The sequence below is a fragment of the Calidris pugnax genome, unplaced genomic scaffold (assembly GCF_001431845.1).
Source record: "Calidris pugnax isolate Ruff unplaced genomic scaffold, ASM143184v1 scaffold44, whole genome shotgun sequence".
Lineage (NCBI taxonomy): Eukaryota > Metazoa > Chordata > Aves > Charadriiformes > Scolopacidae > Calidris > Calidris pugnax.
Window position 1 is genome coordinate 8,480,951 of NW_015094506.1, and position 20,239 is coordinate 8,501,189.

The 20,239-nt window shown below is 38.9% G+C and overlaps 1 protein-coding gene across 4 annotated transcripts in view; it reads left to right on the forward strand.

The window, feature by feature from the left end:
• Positions 1 to 20,239, forward strand: part of ANKS1B (ankyrin repeat and sterile alpha motif domain containing 1B) — a 455,905-nt gene that overhangs the window by 276,487 nt on the left and 159,179 nt on the right. For all 4 annotated transcript variants that reach the window (XM_014963686.1, XM_014963681.1, XM_014963682.1 and 1 more), the window contains one exon: positions 8,409 to 8,507. In XM_014963686.1, the coding sequence (XP_014819172.1) occupies positions 8,409 to 8,507 (99 nt within the window). The remainder of the gene's footprint in view (positions 1 to 8,408; positions 8,508 to 20,239) is intronic.

The following is a 20,239-nucleotide window of genomic DNA, read 5'->3' on the forward strand; positions in this document are numbered from 1 at the left end:
GTGCGCTTTCGTATCAGTTGTTGCATAGCTTGCTCTCTTTTTAGGAAATTCCAGTTTGAGAAAAACATGTGAACCTGATCTCCTGCCTTCTGCATGAATCCTCTAACAGCTGGGTTGTGCTATGAGGAAGAAAGATAAAGCTGTCCTTCCTCCTTCCACCACATTTTTGCGAGAGCAGGTGCCAATTCATGCCTTGCTCCTGTGTTTCTGCCTTGGGCATGCTCTGAGACTTCCTACTAGATCAAGCTCTGATGGCATCTAAGAAGAGGGCCTACTTTCTAAACGCACTTCAAGGTCTCACGTGGTTTCCAAGCTGCTCTGTCTGCTCAGAACAGAGGACTCAAAAACCGAGCAGCCCAAAGGTAAAGCTGCCAGTGTGACTGGGGTTCAGCTGCAGGCAGGAGATGAACAAGCACTTCCAAGACCTCAGTTGTAACTTTAGGGCATGTGTGTGAAGACTTAAATATTTTTCTTGAGCGTATGTTTTCCTTGCTTCTATTTCACAGACCCTTTCTGTAAATAAGCTGCTTTTAAGACATGGATCGTGCCCAGAATTTTACAGTCTTTGACTCTGCCTTTTGTACTCTCTGGGCTGATTTGGGTGGCTCACATTCAAAACAGCATGGCTAGGGTTGATAAAAACGCGAGGAAGGCAATAATTCTGTGAGACATTCTGGGACGTGAATAGAGTTTTCACATTTATCACAAACCCACCAGTGTTAGCTCCAAGGTTAAACAGAACTCCGTGTTACGTGCAGAGCAGGTATTCGGCATTTTTGCTATGTCTGAAAATATCATGTTTGCTCCTTCTGCACTTCCCAAACTTACACACTTACTGGAGAAAAGACTTTTTTTCTGAGAATTTAGAAGTCTGTTAATTAGCTCACAGTAATATAGATTTTAAAGTGGGTCCTTTGAGAAATTTAGCATCTAGGCTAACTAGCATTTATCTCAAGTAATCTGAATAATGGTACAATATAGACTCTCTGGAATTTTTGTAACTAAATGAAGTGAAATTATCTTCATAATATACATTCAAGACATTAAGATGTAATTTAGGTAAGTATTAATAATTATTATATTGAATTGTTATGACTAAATAGGCAGACAGAGTTGGGTCAACAGCATTAGTAATTAAGTGGGCCAAGTGCGACATCAGAGGTAATTTTTTCAATTGCCACCTTATCTGTACAGCTAATTTGCATGTGACAATTGTGTTAGTTGTAATGAATCAGTGCTACAAGGGAGAGGGGATAAAAATAGCAGAAATTCTTCCCACAATGATCCTTGTCCCAGCTATCAGTATTGTTTAATTATCACTATATTTTAATTAACTATTACTGTTGTGTGAAAGGTCTGAGACTATATGTTCATTTGAATATTAATACTTGAAAAGCTTTTGATAGCACTGGTTACTTCAGGATCACTTCTGGAAGAGTTGAATATGAACCAGAGAGAGATTGCTGAAACGATCATAGGTAGATCAGGACTCGGGGTCTCTTGGACTCCTTTTTTATACTGGCCCTACTTACATCACCTTTTGTCTTTATGCATAGTTCAAAAATTAGGGCTCTGAATTGCTATCACCCTACTCTTATCTATGAGTTAAATGGCCTATTTTAGTTAACATTTCAATAGTAGTTTATTATTACTTCCTGATGAAATGACAGTAACATGCAAAACCTTCTTCCAGGTTTCTCTTTGGTTTTGTGGGGTTTTTAATTGCTAAGAAAGCCGTAAATTAAAGACTGACAAGAGAGCGAGATGAGAATTGAGAATGAGTATCAGTATCAGTAGTTTAAAAGCAAAATAGTTTTAGAAGAATGTTATCAAATGATTATTTTGCAACATGCTCACTTCTTTTTTCCTGACATATTTTATAATCAATCTCTTTCCCTCAAGGCAAAATTTCATGCTTCTGCAGGGGATTTTTCTAAGATTGTCTTGTCAGGTTTGTAGGTGAAATAACAATTTCTGCAGTATCTCCAGGAATCCGATAAATCTTTCTGACCTGAAAGTACAAGTTAGGCATTTCACTCAATAGTGATTCTTACAGATCTTGTTTTCATGTTAACAGTGGCAATACTAGTGAGAGGCAACCTTTTCACTTATACTGAAGCTTGCTAGATTCTGGTTGTTTGCCAGTTCTTGTTTGGAAATGAAACACGTGACACACTGCCTGAAATTTTTGCAGTAATAAGAGGGAGTGTTCATGATTGAAAGCTACATTTCTCTAGTCATTTCTTGCAAGTCTCTAAGAAATATACTGTTTTACCTTGTGTAAAAGCTATGTTGTGTTGAAAATTTATAAACCTCCTGACATATTATTTAGACAATGAAAAATAAAAGTCCGGTTATTCACTGGGTCTTTAACCACATTATGAGATGTCTCTAATTTTTTCCCAGCCAGAGGACAGTCTAGATGTCAAGGGGATGCAATTTGGAAGGATATTAGGATTAGGTGGGTGAGAAGCAAAGCAATTCAGACTGAGGAGGAGGTTGTTTTAAGTGAGCTGTTGAGGATCTGCTTCATAGCAGTCCTTGTTCCCGCTGGTACCAGATGCCTGCTCCCTTCCCAGTTATGCATTTGGAGTGAAAGGGGTAAGAAAGAATAAGCTCTTTGGTGCTGTAGGTCTCACTTCAATCTCCAAGCACACATAATGGAAGAACAGTCCCATCTGCTCCTTCCCTGCTTCCACCTCTCTTATCTGAGTGGCAGGAATGATGGTGCTCTCAAGTACTCAAGCTAAGTGTATCACCTTTTAAATTCTTCTTTTTCCTATCTATGCCAGGTCATATTTCCAGCAGCCCTGTAAGCCCAAGTATGATGTCTGTTGCCCCAACTCCATTCAGATCCCCCTGGCTGTGCTCCTATGGTGTCCAGTTTCAGTCAGTCAGGGTGAAATTGAGTGCAATACACATTGAGAGAGACATTGGCAAGGCACTTTGAACACCTACCAGGCTTTGTCTGTGATATGCATACACCACGACCCTACTTATTGCTATGTGTTAGGTGCCACCTGTACCAGCTTTTTAGAGTCACTACTGATCTCATTATGTTGATGGTGCATCACCCACTACGTGGGTGGCTGGAAGAGGGCAAAGAAGAGCATAAAGCACTCCTCATGCAATATGGTGATGCAAGCACCAATGCTGCCCCATCATCACAGTCCTCACCTCAGAAGTCATCCTTCCCTTACCCACACCAGCCCTGCTCTTGGGCAAACCAACTTCCAATACACCAGAAGCATAAAAATGTTGCCTGAAGTTGTGGCCACTTCCAGTAGCACTTGGCATCTCCAGCTGAACTTGGTGTCAGTAATGGCTGCACAGCAAAGGAATTCAACTCAACCTGGTGAGTAACAGCTCTTACACAGCTTTAGGCACCAGATTTACTGCTTCTCCTCTGCTAGCTGATAAAGCTGAGCATAGAAAAAGCTGGTTTAGCTGCCATTGCCAGCCTGTAGCCAGAACTCTCCCAAATCTTTGATTTCTTACATAACAATTTTTTTCTTTTGTAAGGGAAAAAAACCTCGAAATGCAAAAGTAATTTTTTCTTTCTCTTTTTTCATTCAGTTTTTGTTCTGTTTACATAAAGTGATGCATATGCATTTATCTCCCCATTGAGTTTTTTTTTCTCATAACTTTGCAATGAAAATCTCTGAAACCTCTCTCCGACCTCTATCAGATTTTCAATTTATCAGCCAAAGTGAAGAACAAGAATAAGATAAAAAAGCATATGCAGGTGGTTTGTTCCCCACAAGCCGTCTCTTCCAACTTCAGCGGTTGAGTTTTTGGATAAGCCTAGTGATGTATCTGCCAGCTGTTTTTAAGCTTCTGTACTATTTTACTTCAGTGACAGAACCAGACATTGGAATTTTTCACTATAGATTTTCAGCACAGAAAATATATGAAAGAAGATTAAAAACATAGGTACAAAATTGGGGCAATGAGAAACATACAGTCCTTCCTGCCATAGAATCATACCATAGAATCATAGAATGGTTAGAGTCGGAAGGGACCTTAATATCATCTAGTTTCAGCCCCCCCTGCCATGGGCAGGGACACCTCCCACTAAAGCAGGTTGCTCAAAGCCCCATCCAGCCTGGCCTTGAGCACTTCCAGGGATGGGGCATCCACAGCTTCTCTGGGCAACCTGTTCCAGTGCCTCACCACCCTCAGAGTAAAGAATTTCTTCCTAATATCTAATCTAAATTCTAAAATGTTCTTCTAATCACCATATTTTATTATCTTCAGGGACAAATCTTCAAAGTACTTTTGTTTCTGCAGGATGTAGAATGCATATTGGTCTTTTTTATTTTAAGAATCTTGAAAGTAGTTCTCTTTTGATAGTAAATGAAGTTGTCTAGAAGTTTATAAATCTTTTGCTTTGATTGGATTGTAGAGGTTCTATGAGCTGTTTAATGTATTAAAATTAGGCTATTTTTAATAGAGTCTTTTTTTTTTTCTATAAATCTGACATATTCCAGATTTAACTGTTTTCTAAAGATTCCATATACATATATCTGTATTTACTTATGTTTGAAGTCTGGTATAAAGGTCTAATCCAGCATTTTTAGGAAAGACTGTATTAACTTCAGGTGGAGAGTGCCAGAGATGATTTTGTGTGGAAGAACCAGAACAAATGCCAGTAAAATCTTTATCTCATAGTGTACCATTATGCATTTTGTTCTGAACTTATTTATAGGAACTATCTCAGATTTTGGCAAAATTTCTGGGGTTTTAAATTATGTTGTTTTTCATAAGCCTCCAGTCTCCCACATGCAGAGTAGTTTTTCCTTTCTTCTTGATCCCAACTGTTCTGTGAAACTACTAACTTCTTACTCAGGAGATTGGCTTCTTGTGTGTTTTTTACAGGGAAAAAGATAATATTCCTGAGAGGTGTGCAGAACCACAAATCCTGGGGGGCGAAGGTTAGCTACACTCTTTCCTAACTGGAATCTCAGAAGCAGTATCTTTTTAATTCCTAAGACTATCTTTTATTCATTAGCAAGACAGGAATTTCAACAGTGTAAGCTGAAGTGAGTGAGATCTGAATCTGTCCCAGTATAAGCAATTTTGATATATTACTTACTGCTTTAATTTTTGAGAAGTTTTCCTTCCAACTAAGTTTTCCTATAGACTTAAGAAACTACAGTATCACAAAGCCTCTTATGTTTTTATTACATAATAAGAGCATAATAACCCCAGTAGAGATTGCTGTTCCATATTTCCTCTTATAAGAACCTGCTTTGTATATAAGCATATCAAAGTTAAATCTTCCGACATATATTCTCTAGGTGCGTACTAGAATAATTTCTTCTTGGTGGATGTTTGCGCTAGTATAGCTCAGCTATTTTTAAGGCTGAAATAATGTGAAAAGACAATCTTGCATTCATATTCATTTTAATTACATTTACCATGTCACCTCTGTAAACTAATTGAGGTTAAATTTGGCCCAGTTTATAATACATGTTTGCATGGCAGCTGAGAGGAGGGAGAGAACTTCTCTTGTCTCTGATCTGCTGCAGAAGGAAGTTAGGTTTTCCTCACTCTCAATGTAGGAGCATATGGAAGGATACCAGAGGAGCACAAGAAGAGTAATCAGGTAAAGAAAGAATCAAGGACTGGGATTAAGGGGAGAATGGGAACAGACACCAGGGAGATAAGAATTTGGGGGACTTTGTACTACTACCGGTTTACTCCTCTATGTTAAGCGGTAGTGGATTATACTGAGTATCTGAAGTCTCCTGACTTGCTCTTCTGGAAGAGCTGGTTTGGCTCCATGGCAGGAGACAATGAAGTGTGTTTTACTGGAGAGATATCTGTCTGCTACTGTTGACACTGATGGTAACACACAGCAAAAGCTCCAAAACCTGAGCGCTTTGAAAGACCAGGTTGCTGCCTTCTTAGACTGGAGGCAAGGAGGCAACATGAATTCCAGGGTTTTCTGAATTTTAAATATTTGATTTTGCAGCCTTGACACACTTTAAAAAATATGTAATACCAACTACAAAGAAACAAAGTACATGAAGTAATATATAGGGAAAAAACAATAGTGAAGAATTAATAAAATAATGCTTTCTCTGCTATGCAGCAACTATGTACAAATAGACAGGATTTTTCCTGTGCCGAAGTGTTAGTTGAATTGGTTTTTAAACATTGCAATATTTGAAGCTGGGTGCCAAGGTTACTGACACCAGTAAACAGTGTGTAGTAGCTCAGTGATGAGCACACCATGATTATGAGTAAACATCATGCAGCGATGAAAGGTGAAATCTGAAAAACAGTGAAATGAAGTGAAAGCAATAGCTGTAAACAAAATAGCTGCATTTATCTAAATGAATGAAAACGTATAGCCTTTGTTTTGGACTGGATCCTCAGTTGGCTCAGTTTCCTTAAATCCATTTATGCTAGCTATTTCCAGCAGCTGGAGAATCCATCCCAAAAATGGAACGTTTATTTTTCCCCAGTTCTTCCTGTAAGTTTCCAGCCTCCTTTAGGTTATTTAAAGGAGAAAGGAAGAATGGGGAAATAATATTTTGTATGTGTTTTCCAGGGAGATGAAGGGGTCATTAACCCCACCTCATCACTATCGCTGTTTGCACAGCCTGTGCTGCATTCACTTCTACACCCTGCGATCTGCTTAAACTGGCATGATTGCACAGCTTCTCCCTTTAGAGCAGGTCTCTGCCTGCTCCTGTTCTGAATGCTGCACACAAATTCTTTCAGGATATGATTTGCAGACTTGTAGTCTTAAATCATACCACTTACTGTGAAATATAATTTTAAATGTAATAGCTCTGCAAAGTTTCCATGATTGACTTAAAAAGACCTCCCCTAGATTTTGCAGGATACTCTGCAGAGTAGCACTTCAGAGTCCTCAAGAGTACATCTGTAAACTAATCAGGCCATCTGAAAAGACTGAAGATTTAGCAGCTGAACAGGGTGAAGTGTTGCTTATTCCAGTGTGTTTTTTGAAAGAAAGCTATGTTGCTGTGGGACAGGAGATTTGATATTCAGAAATAATTCATATCCATTATTAAGCCCTGATTCAGCAAAGTATTTAAGCATGTTCCTTTATGCACCTATTAGCATTTGATTTTTTGCTGCTTAAGAGCTCTACTGAGTCAGAAGCAACAAACTAAATTGAAAGGTGGAGAGGCAGTTTGTCATAGATTTGCTCACATAAAAGCCTATTTCATGATGGTGTTAAATGAGTATGAAAAATAAGAATTCTTGCATCTAGGAAATTAGTGTCATGAGACTCTAACAGGGGTAAGAGTTCAAGAAAGATCATCTGTTTTTTCCAGGTTTTGTTCACAACTGTAATAGTGAGAAGCTTTTTTTTAAAAAAAAAAAAAAACAAAAAAAGTGCTGAGTTTTTGTCTGAAATGAGATAGTCTGAAGAAGCAATGCAAGATCGCCAGGCTACTTAGAACCATCTTGATTCGATCCCTGGCTGCAATTCCCTTTTTAAACTACTCTTGTGCCTCCTGTGATTCCCAATGCCACTGCCAGTTAATCAAGTGCCTTAACCTTCAACTGCTGAACATACTACGTAGGTGGTGTCAAACTCCTTCAATTTCACCCTGTATTTCCCACTCTTTTGATGAATTCTAGGATCATCTCTTAGTCGTCGTATTATCCTCTTATTTGTGTAGCTATTGGTCCTGTCCTACTCCTCGCAAGTCCTAAGAACAGAGGAATTGAATTGTGGAGGCTTATTTTATGGACTTTTGTGGGAAATTATTTCATGTATTGTTTGTACAGATCATCTTTTTCAGCTTTTTTGCATGCTAGGAGTTATTTGACCTGCCCACAAGGGAAATAAGAGCTCAGTGACAGGTAAAGTTAGGACTGCACTGGTATGGTTAAATTCAGAGGGATGGGGGCTGTATGGGGGTTATTGATACGACTCCCCCTCTTTGGTTTCTTCCCCATTTTACTAATAAGGAACAACATAATTTTATCCTCATTTACTCCATTCATCATATTCTGTGGTACGTACTTTCCAATCTGGAAAAAAAATGAACATAATGTAGAGCTGGGTGAGGTAGGAGGCAAATGAAAAAAATGAAGAGTTTCCGAACGTTTCTGTAGTCATGTCTTTGGTTCCAGTCAAATGAAAGAAGGTTCACATCTGGTATTTGGCTTCAGTGGGAGCTACAGTTTCTCCACTGGCAGTGCTGCCAGCAGTGTAGTAATTGCCCATGAGCTTAAGCGCCTTCCACCATATTTTGTCATTATGAAAATGAATGCAATCATCAGTATTTTATGATTCTTGTCAGATACTACAAGTTAAGCAAAGTGTTCTCTTTTAAACACAACAGAAGGGTTTGTTTCAGGCTATTGAAGGCATCTGCTATTTCTTCATTTTTATTCTACCTTTTTTTCCCCATTTTTAGGGAAGCAACGTAATGGAGGACCAGGACCTCTTGGAAATAGGAATCCTTAACTCTGGACACAGACAGAGAATACTCCAAGCAATCCAGCTTCTCCCAAAGGTATAGTTTCTGTTATTATTCAAGTGAGGGAACCAACACCTACAGCTATCACGTTGTTAAGACACTTTTTTGAATGGAGATAAACATAACTCTCTAATGTTTTTCTAGACACTTTTTTTTTGCATATGCATATTTGGCATAAAGTTGTATCATTGCATTGAACCCATTTTGTATAGGTGTAATTGACAAAGTAAAGGAGAGTAAAATCTGCAATTTAATGTGATGACTTTTTAGAATTTATTTTAATTATTTTTGGCTTTTCAACCTTTTTATAGACTGTTGTTACATAAGTATAAATCAGGCTGTCAATGAATCCCAGATGTTTGTCTTTATATAGCAGTTGGCCTGGAAATCCTTTGCCCCTTATGTAAGTATTCTTAAAAGCTTTGGATGAAACATTCTTTTCCTAACACCTTCCTTTCATGTAAGATGTGGAGATCTCCTGCAGGCTTCATATTTGATTTGCTGCCTTGTACATGAATTTTGCTTCTCAGCTGTGGGCAGAATAACTTGCAGTCATTTTTCCAATCACTTTTGGTGCTAGCTGATTAAACCATAGATTTTAAAATCAGTGATAGAACGGGATATTTCTTGTATTTTGTATACCAGAATGTATCTAGCAAAGGCTTCTATTAGTGTTCCAAACAAGAGATGCATGAAACTTACTATGTGGTTTTGGGAAGCTGTGTAAGGAGAATGACTGAGGAGAAGTAGACAGCAGTAAGGCTCAGAAGGCTGCAGATACTTAGTGTAAGGTACTAAGGCAGGAATAAAACATGGCGTAACGTGCATGGAGTGATCTGGGGGCAGCATGTGTGGAATAATTTATATAAATAGATATTAGTCTGCTTGCATTTGATAATACTGGAGAATGAGAAGAGTTATTAAAGGACTTTTCAGCCCAGGCTGACATTGCTCGAAAAGGCTTTTTGATGCATCATGGATTACTAGATAAGTTCTTCTGAGTCACTTGTAAAAGAGAACAAGGATTTATTTTGTGAAAAATAAGTAGTTGTGAACAATTTCTGTATCTGGATGTGCTAGCCAGTCCCTACGTACTACAATATATCTGTGCACTGAAACACCAAAGATTATTAAGGACAATGATATTCTACATACCATTTAGACAAGAGAGAAAAATGGTACAACTAGTAGTGTACATAAAAGTAGCATGTGATGAATTACATGCTGAATAGGTGTTTTGGGTTTAACTGTGAATTTATGACTTTTCCAGCAAGGCTATAATTCAAACAAAGTTTTGTAATCTTAATCCCTGCTCTTAGTTGATGAAATATTTTTTCTGTTTTTCATACTTCTTAGAGAGACCAGCTTTTTTGTATTGTTTAAATTGATCAAAATTAATGAATGAATTTTTACTATATCATAATTTTAGTGCTATTTGCACTCAGTAACTGGTGTTTATGAAAACCTTATTAATAACATCTGCTTTTGGAGAGTATACTAATGCTGAGAGCAAGGTTCTGTCATAAAACTCCAACTGAGGCCTTTTTAAAACGTACTTACTATGAAAAAGAAGAGCATAACTAAGATCTAGAGATACTCTTGAAACCAGTTGAGAACAAGCTGGTTTTTCAGTTAGTGGAAGAATCAACATCTTCTGAACCAAAGATAATAAAGTAACACAGAACGGCTTGAAGCATGGGCTGAATAACACTGATGTAGTCTTTAGCGGCTTCCTGTTGAGCTAGGAAAAAGTGTTTAAGGAGCAAGTCCTTAACGTGTCTTTGATGCAAGAATGCATCAAACCAAAGGCAGTCAAAAGCTGAAGCTAAGCATCACATTTCTTCCCTTAAATGGCTCAGCAACACAAGAGACCTTGCATAGTAAACATACATAATTCCTATTTAAAACCCTTCTTTTGAAGACAGTGCTGTCAGAATAGTTATGGGGCCCACAAATTGGGATCATGGTAGGTTTTATATAATGTAACCCATCCTTGCTGTATTCACAACTGCTTGCTGAAAATCTAAAAACCTTTTACATCCTGCAAGGAACCATTTAACATTTCAGTATATCTATTTGTTTGTTGATAAGTTCAGCTCTGTCATCATGCATTCAAAATAGTGCATACCGTCTAAATATTTTAAGATCTCAAACCATAATTGGAGTCTCACTAATTTGAATCTCATTAGATAAAAATTCTTATCAGTTGTTTGTTTTGAATATGTACCTCTTTTCTGTGCCTCATTTAATTTAAAACTTGATGACTCCTTGTGTTTTAGTACTTAATAACATTGCTGATGATGTTATTTTTAGTTTTACTATTAATGTTTCCTGTCTTGTGATACTTTTAAACTCCTATTTTGAGGTGGAAGTTTAGTACTTTAAAAAACATCTACGCAACAACACTTCCTTAGAACAAATACTTAGGCAGTATTGAATAAGCTTACAGGGTAAAAATTAGGCGATGTATCTATTGTCAAGGTTTTAAAATGCTCTTTTTTAAAAGCTCTTTTTGTTAATCTCATCAGTATTCATCTCTGCAGCCTGAAAATGCAACAAGCATTTAGTGGTGAAAAGAAAGACTGTCTTTTTTCACTCATAATCGCAGGCTTCCTTAAGAAACATGAATTTCTGTATTTCGAACACCAGTAGCGTCTTTAAGGAACCACTTTCCAGAGCTTGAAGTAGTTTTAGATAGGAAAAAAAATTTCACATACCTGTCAAAATGTAGATGAGCTAATCATTGTAGTTTCTTATGCAGTGTTTAACCAGTATGAAAAGGTATGTTTACCCAGATTTATCAAAATATTTTTCCCTGATGATTCTGTATTTGAGGAGAACATTTCTTAAGAGGGTAAACTGGTATGTTTGTAAGAGACAGACAGAGTTGGAATCTTTCCGTTAGATTTCTGCTTTTCAAAATACCCTTTATTTTTGTTGGATTAGAGCTAATAGTCCAAATTCTTCTCCCACACTAATGTAATTTAAGTTATTCAAGTTTCACATTAATATTAACTAGACCACTTTATGGCTTATTATTATTAGATAAGGTTGAGACACTCCAGTAGAAATATAATTTGTAAAGTTAATTCTTGAAATGGAAATATTTTATACATGACATCAGTCTTACAGCAAATTTCTTAGCAGAGTTTGATACTGCATTTAAGATCTTTTGTGTGAAAAGAATGAAATCAATAAATATTTGGAGAAGGATTTTATATATTTTATTAAAAGGTAGTTCTGATGTGTCGAGACTAGAGACAATGTCAAAAAAAGATACTAACGTTGCAAGTACAAGGACTTGAGGAAAAAAATATTGAGAAAGGAATTGTGTGCAGGATATGTGTAATTGACTGAAAAAGTAATAGCAGTTATGACCTAACATTTTAGCCACATTTAAGTGACATAGGAATCCTAAGGAACATTGTCAAGTTTTTTTGGCATCCCAAACCTCTGTGCAAGTGACTTCTCAATGAGTTTCTCAAAAGCTAAATTTTTTTTAAAATAAGAATTATCCCAGCTTATCTGAGAACTTAGATAAGAAAAAGGATCAGTTTTGTGTGGGATGCTCAGTGTATGGCTCCTTCTCCCAGCACATAATGGGAACACATTCTCTCATTTGACAGATGGGAGAAAGATGTTAGCTGAAAGCAGCTTTCTCTTGGCTTCAGAGCTATTCTTAAAGTACACAGCTTGTTCCTTCCTGCACAGACAGGTCTCAGCATAAAGCAAATTTGGGAATCTTGTAGCAGTTGTGTGCAGGCAGCCAGCCTCTTTCCTGGGTGCTTTGCAGAACCAGACACGGAGTAGGATATGAGCACATGCTCTCTGTGAGCAGTGTTATATGAGCAGGAAAGCTGTGCTTCCAAAAAGTGCTGGATCTATTACTCATATGTAACACTCTTTTGTACAAGCACAGTAAGTCTGGCATTTAGGAAAACAGAACTACTGTGCGTGTGCACATTAACTATGCTGTGTATGTATAACAGAGAAAGACCATATCATATGTTTGCTATTGCTATATTGCTATTGGCTTAGACATCCCAGAGCTTAGCAAACTGGTTTGAATCCTGGTGTTTAATTCTCTCCCGTTCAGTACTGCTAAAAATTAGATCATTCCAACTTCCATTCCTAAAGACAGTGTTCAAACTAGGAGATGCTGCAAACTGATATCATAACATTTGTGACCCTTTCTGGCTACAACTCCTTGGTTCTGGTCTGCTGGAAGAGATGAAAACCAGAATTCAAAGGAAGTGCATTCTACTCTCCTGTTTTTCTTCCTTTTAATGCCTCTGATAATTACTTTCCTGGTTTGGAAGGAGGCCACTCACTTCCTCGTTACACTGCTTATAAGACCTTTAACCATAAGGACAGAATATGTCTTAGAATCCAGCATAACACAGGAATTGTTCAACTCTGAAACACTAATGTGTAGTCTACATTATTTAAGTAAAGCAGCACAAAAGGAGCGGATCGGTAAAACATGGCAGTTGGATACATCCATGTTATAGTTCAGGGTGTTTAATTCGGACTGTTTTTACACTGGTCCCATAGACCAAATGTCCCCTCTGTGTGTGTGCTTTAAGACTGTGTGACGAGTGATGTTGCACAACCGTTTTCCTTCTTAACTGATCCTATCTGCCTGTCTATGAGCCACTCTAGGCGTGACATGCTGTCACTTACCTGTATCATGTAGATTACAGTAGTAGGTCCTGCCACCATTGCCCATGCAGTAAGTCTTTTCTTCCTGCTTCTTTTATACTTTCTTATTTGTGGTTGACTCTGTATTGCCTGCTGCCTACTCTGAGAATAGTCAGCAGGCAAGGAAATAAGCTATATGAGAGGAAGCGCTATTCTCTTTCCATAGCAACGAGACTAGGATGACAACCCGACTGAGCTGACTTGGACTTTCTTTACATCCTTTGTCCAAGAAAGAAGACATGGACAGTTGTTTTCCGAGTGTCTTTGCTGGTGTAGCTGTTTTGCCCCTGGTCTTCATGGGGCATACCCTCGTGTTCATGAGCTCCATAAGGGCTCCTGATGGGATCCACATTCCCATCTGCAACCTGTCCTCAGGCACCTACAAACCACAAAGAATACCACTCAGTTGTCCCACACCTTTACTCATTGAGGCATATTTATGAACATGTTTTCAGGTCACCAAAAGGACTTCTGATACCCATATGGTCCATAATTCAGCACTGGATACAGAGGGAACACTAACATTTTCTCTACGGGCATCAATAGTGTTAGCAGCATCTGGATAGTGTCTGCCCTATGGGAAATGCTAACCACCGTCTGCATCACCAGGTCATGAGACCATACGTATGCAGAAACGGAGCAAGTGCCCAGTTTCACACATACTGTGTGAAAGTAGGCGACGGCTTCAGCCATCTACATGGAAGATAGCAGGCTGCATGACAGACTGGACACAAATATTTCCAATGTTTCCCAAACTATAGGGCTGGGCTGTGTTCTGCACCGCCCCTGCAAGGACACGGTTAAGTCTTTTAAACTTTTTAACACACTGAAAAAGCAAAGACCAGTTTCTTCAATACCTGTAAGCACTCTCTTCTCTTTGAATCTGCTCAGAGCATCAAGGATCAAGGGTCCAGGCTGCTGCACCCTCCCAGATGAAGGGAAGACCAACCAACTCCTTGACTAGAGTAAGACAAGGAAAATGCGATTAACGCTGAATGTCTTTTGCAGTGTTTCAAATAAGATTACAAAGAAATTGATGTGTCTCTCCTTGTGTCAACAGATTTCTATATCCACTCCCACCTCCACACAAAGGGAACAGAGATTTCTTTATGGCCTCTGAGGCTTACTTGCTTCATCCGTTCCCTCCTCAATAGCACCGGGCTGATGGATATGTTTATTCTGCCTTTGCCTGCCCACTGGTGTGTGGCTGTTAAATTCTGTCTCCAGTGCCATCTGGAAACTACGCAGCCCATTTCACTATAGAGAAGTGGCTGCTAGAAAATGTTCAGGTGGGAGGAATGAACAGCTAACAAGGCCTATGTGAGCAACTGCCATGACTTTGGGAGGGAGGAGGAGGAAGATTTTAAGACAACTGGAGAGTCAGGGCTAACTAGGTCAGAGGGTACTTTTCTATGTTCCTTCTCACCAAGAAACCCTTCTCTATGTCCTCCTCCCCCTCCTCCATCGTGATAAGAGCTTTTGTCCCATCCCCTCCCACTTTTCATCAAGAGAAGTGATTCATCTCCCCTGTGCCTCTGCCTTTGGTCGAAACACTCCATTCAGAGAATGACTCTCCCCTTTCAGTCTTATGATGGGCTGTTAGTACATTGTATTCAAGGCATTGTGCCCCACAGCATCCCCAGCTGTACCTCTTTAGTCTCACAAATGATCTCTGCCCGAACAGCATGGCATGGCCAAGCTCTCTGTAGCTGTCTCATATGCAGAGGTTCAAAGGTCTCCAGAGACCCCTGGAGAACACACTTGCTGGGAAGACATCCAGCATTAAAAAAACCCAACAACTAAAAGTCATAGCAACACAAACATTTTCCTGAGGGCTGGCACTGCGCGCAGTAGACTAGCAATGACAGAAGCTGGCCAGTGTAGCCTAAGAAAACAGGCAGGAGCAGCACTTGCAGTTGTGGGAAGAACAGAAGAGGTTCCAGCAGTCACCACAGTCTGTTGCAACTTGAACACCTAGAAAGGGTCTGCAAGAATGAGATACATAACAATGCCTATCCATGGGAGCAGTGTTTCTTTCTCAGGACTGGCCCTGCCTCCTTTTTCATGTCTCATTGCTTCTGCAGCTGGCCCACTGGTCATGGCACAGAAGCATAATTAGACACCTCTGGACTCCTCACAGCAGTAATGAGGTCAGCACTCTCCTCATACTGACACCAGGTTATACCGCTATCAGGAAGCTTTCAACTTTCTTACAGCACAGGTTGATGAACAACATCATTTCCTTGGGGTTCTAGTTAGAACTGGTTAGATCTAGTTAGTTCTGGTTTCACTCAGTGGCTTTCTCAACAGCAGCAAATGCAAAGTCTTCTCAGGTCCTCAGGGAGCTGTGCCCATGAGAGCTCCCTCTCTGCCCCTGACCAAAGGCTCCATTTCTCTGCAGGCACTGCAGGCAGCAGCTCCCCCCGGTGCCCCTGGGCCAGCCAGGGGAAGTATCATTCTCCTGAGCCTTTTCTTTCACTGATCCAGAGGAGGAATGGTCTCTTCTTCCAACAACATGAGTCAAACTGATCACATTTGTAAAGTACATAATATATAACAGATAACTCACCAAGACAGGAAAAAAAGAACTGATACCTCCCCGATTACAATCATCCAGATTGGTAGTTGGTACTTTGATACAAGTTCCCAAAAGTGCCTCTTAACGTCTCTCAGCTACTCCAGCAGTTTAAAAGAAAGCATTCTGGGCTTGCTAAAGAGATTTTTCTTGCAAACCAACAAAGCTTAAATTCACTGTAATCATAGCCATCATTTTAAAAGCTGTAAAAGTCAAGTCATCTCTTTCTCCTTACACTGCAGATAAAAAGCTTGATTTTAATACACGCAATGTTGAGATCCACCAGATAGTGATATTGCCTGTGGGGAAAATAGCATTAGTTTCCCAGCTTTCTGAGAAGATCAGAGAAAACTGGTAATAGTCCATGTTACTGAATTCACCTTGATGCTTCTGGTGCATGTGTGATTACTTTGAAGCTCCATTTGTATTTGTTTGGCTAGCTTTCAGAGACAAAATCTCAAGTACCTTCTACCCTAATGTAAAAAACTATATAGATATAGCAGTGATGCAGCTGTAAAGAGACTGATGTACAGGCACCTTCTTGTAAAGGATTTCTCAACCCATTAGGATGCTACTTGACATTACTATCTTCTTATGAGAAATAGCTCTTTCTGGCTTCTGCTTTCTATTCATTTCAAAGGAAGCAATACTAGTGATAGATCAATAGGACCTAGGAGAGGAATCTCCTATGCTTTGTGTCTTCTTCCATGCTTTGTTTCTATCGTATTTTCTTAAACAGTTATTTTTCTCTAAATCCCATGGGCTTCATTCCTAGCCTTCTCCATAGTTGGCATGCTAAAATCATCTGCAATGAAACAGCTCACACTGATACTGTTCTTCAAAGATAACAACCAAATGCACTAGTAACAGTGTCTGCAGAAGAACAATACTGCCCCTATTTATGAGCAGTTAATATTTGAAAGGCTGTCATGAGTTGAAGCTTAGAGATTTTATACTGCTCTGAGTCAAACAGTATGCATATAGCTGCTCAGATGTTTGACACCACTGGTGCATGTGTTGTAGCTGGTGCAAAATGATTGAAATATTATACATGGAAATGCAGTCAGTAGATAGGAGGATTTTTTCTTTCAGAAAAAAAATAATCAATCAGCAACTAGCATCAGCAAGGGAGCCTACAGGGTGTAAATGATCTGTGAGCAGAGTCTAAGATCGTGGTGCAGTATGAAAAAAATACTAACAGTTCAAAAGCCATGACCTATTAATGAGGACTGGGATAAGATGCAACTAAACTGGAGCTCTACTAAAGTAAAGGGGCTCCAGACAGATATTTCAGAGTTGGGTTTTTTTTAATTTAAAAACTCCATAGCATTTTATATGAAAAGCAGATACTAGTAAAAGTACTGTCACACCTAGACAACCAATCTGTCTGTCAATAAATATTTGAAAGGAAAACATTCAGCCAGCAGTGAATGACAGCTAATAAGCTAGTTGATATTATTAACAGACAGAACAAAACTTTCCATACAAGAGGATGGATACTGAAAGTTTATTAATTTTCACATATTAGACACATTTTAGAAAATCTGTTTTGGATAAGAGATTGGTTCTTGGTTCATGACAAAACAAAATACTGCTTTTGTGCTGAACCTGTCGGCAAATATTCTAGTTCTGAGATTAATTTATTGCAATAGGAGCAGCCAGAGAGGGCTGCCCTGCTAGGGCAGGTGGGCTGGGAGGAGAGGGGTGACAGTGGGACAGGCAGTGAGCACCCACCCAAGACGAGTGGGGCAGGGACTGTGGCAGTGACTGCAAGCAGTCACATTGCAGGGCAAATCCACAGGGACAAGAATGGGATAAGGTCGATTCCGGAGGGCGAGTTGGTGGGCGAGGATCAGCAAGGTGCATGGCTGGGCACAGGCAGCATCGCTCAGGCGAGTGTCAGGGACATGGACCTGAACTCACATGCAGCTCCTGCAGAAGGTGGAGTGGCCTCAACCAGACTTCTCACTGCACTAGTTCACACAGGTCTGATCCAGGGCTACGCAGCTGCACCATCCCTGACATAGCCTTGAACGCACGCCCCAAATTTCTGGGGCAAGGAGAGGGAAGATGTTTTCAGAGCCTGCTGCTGCACAACAACTGGGCAGTATATTTTCGTGCAGGCTATTGAGTGACCCAGTGACAATTTTGACTATTGGCAGCAAATCCAAAGAATAAAATTGTCACATACATTTCAGTTGTTCCTGATCTTTTGCTTATTGGATTGTTTGCCTGCGTTTGCTTGCCTGCAGCCCTTTGCAACACACTGTAGTAGAGTGATATCTAATTTAACAACCCTTCTGACGGAAATCTCCTGTGGGAATTGAGAATTCAGAAACATTCCGTGCTGTGTTTGCTTTTTATAGAGACTGATGGGTTACCAGAACTGTGGACCAGAATGCATGAGATTTCTTGATCAGCAGGTCCAAAAAAAAATCATGTTAAAATCAGGTGTTGTTAAACATAAAGATCAAATAGTAATAAACAAAAATAATTTGCATAACATGCCCCATATGGGTAAGTTGAAAATTGTTTTGAAGGTGCTTCTTTGCTACAGAAAGAAAACAAAAATGCCTTATATCTTTCAAAAGTAATGCGTTCCCTGTGGGCCCTGTACATCTTCTTGATGTCTTCTCTGTATTATATTTTTCTTCTTCAGTTTATCTGGTCCTATCTTTTCACGTGTCAGTTGTTTAAGCATACTTCATTTCAAATCAGCTCTTGAAATAAGCTTCCCAGGAGTTAGAGCTACCGGGGTCCTCCAAGACTTTTGCGGTCTGCTGGACAGGCTACTGTCAGTCTGGGATTTGAAGTAAGTTTGAACGACAATGAAAGAAGAATTTGCCATGCATTTCACATCTAAGAATTTCATTCTAAATTAAGATGAAACTAAATTCTAAAATGTCAAGATCAACAAAACTGAATTCTCACTTTCTAATATGGCTCCTTTGTTACAGAAGTTACCTGAAAGGCTACAATTCCTGTTGTTATTTATGTGATTTTTTGTGCCTCTCTTTTATGATTTAAGGTAATTATTTCACTACATCATTTAAATATTTCCATTAATATTTTATATCCAACATTTGCAGCAAAAGACCAAAGAGTAAACTGTCATACCAACGATACAGTGTTCCTGCATCACTCCTCTCCGATACTGCAGGAAACCAAGATCAACATCATGACATGCTGGCTTTCTGCATTTGAACAGACAGATCAACGAACGCTACTGCAGCTTTCAAATGCAGACTTTAATTTTTTTCTCTGCTTTGAATTCAAATTGTGTTTCAAAATAAACTGTGAAAAATAAATTGGTTCTGGCAAGATATTAAGATCAGAATTCTCTCCTTAAATTACTTTGCCACTCACTTCAAGCAAGCTCAAAGCATTATGTTTCTGTCACACTTTCCTTGTTTCTCAGAAAGTAAGAATGTACATAAGCAGGCAGAAATGGGAGACTGGCTTTCACCATGCGCAGTGTCACTCTTGCACAGTTGGGAGATCCTATGCAAAACACAAGGTTTCTAAACCTCTAAATCTTCATAAGAGTTTACCAGTTTGGTGTATTAAGTTAGCAATGGCTACACTTCTATAGAAAGATGATATGTGTGTAATACTTTTGAAAATTGAGGCTATTGTATATTTTTTTCTACTTCATTATACATCTACTTCTGCCACAATTGCAAATTACTTTAAAATTCATAAAAACAGTGTGGTGTATCAATCTGCACAGGTAGAGGCTTTATACATTTTTATCTATAATGGCTAGCTTGAAAATTTTCACTTGTGTCACTGAGAGGTAATTGTGAAAGAGAAATTGCAGCTCTTTACTTCTTAGTAGCTTAACGAAATTCAGAAAAATAAGTTGCCAGTGGTGTTTTTTAGTTTGTTATGAAAACAAGATGTATGTAGATGTGCTTTCTGTGCCTGTGTTGCTATATGAATGCAGATGATGTGCTTCTGTGTACGTCATTCTATTGTCAATTCTGTTCCAATAATATTTGGTTCAATTGTCCAATCTTAAGCAACTTTACAGACAGAGAGGAAACTAAAATATATTAACTTTGCAGGAGTTCCTTGAAAAATGTGACGAGGTAGAGGAAAGAGACTTTTTTAAGCCTCCACTAGGGACAGAAAAATATAGTGCAGCTTCAGCCATTATAAAATACCAGATAACCTACTAGGAGAGATATATTAAGAATAATATAACCAAGGCAGTATGTTTCACTTGCAGTTTGATACGAAAAGATCTATTCCTCAGTCTAATTTCTTCCCCTTCTATGAAATCTTAGGTGCAAATCTAACATTTCTGTACACTCAGGATATTAATAATGTCTCTTTCTCACTCTTTTGCCTTCCCTCACTTACAGATTCTCTGATGTCTAGTAAGAATTGAACTCATGCTGCATGAGCTCAATTAGTATACCCTGATTTAAAAAGCAAACAGACATAAGAAAAAGATCCATTGAAAACTAAGATTTCTAGTGCTTTTGCT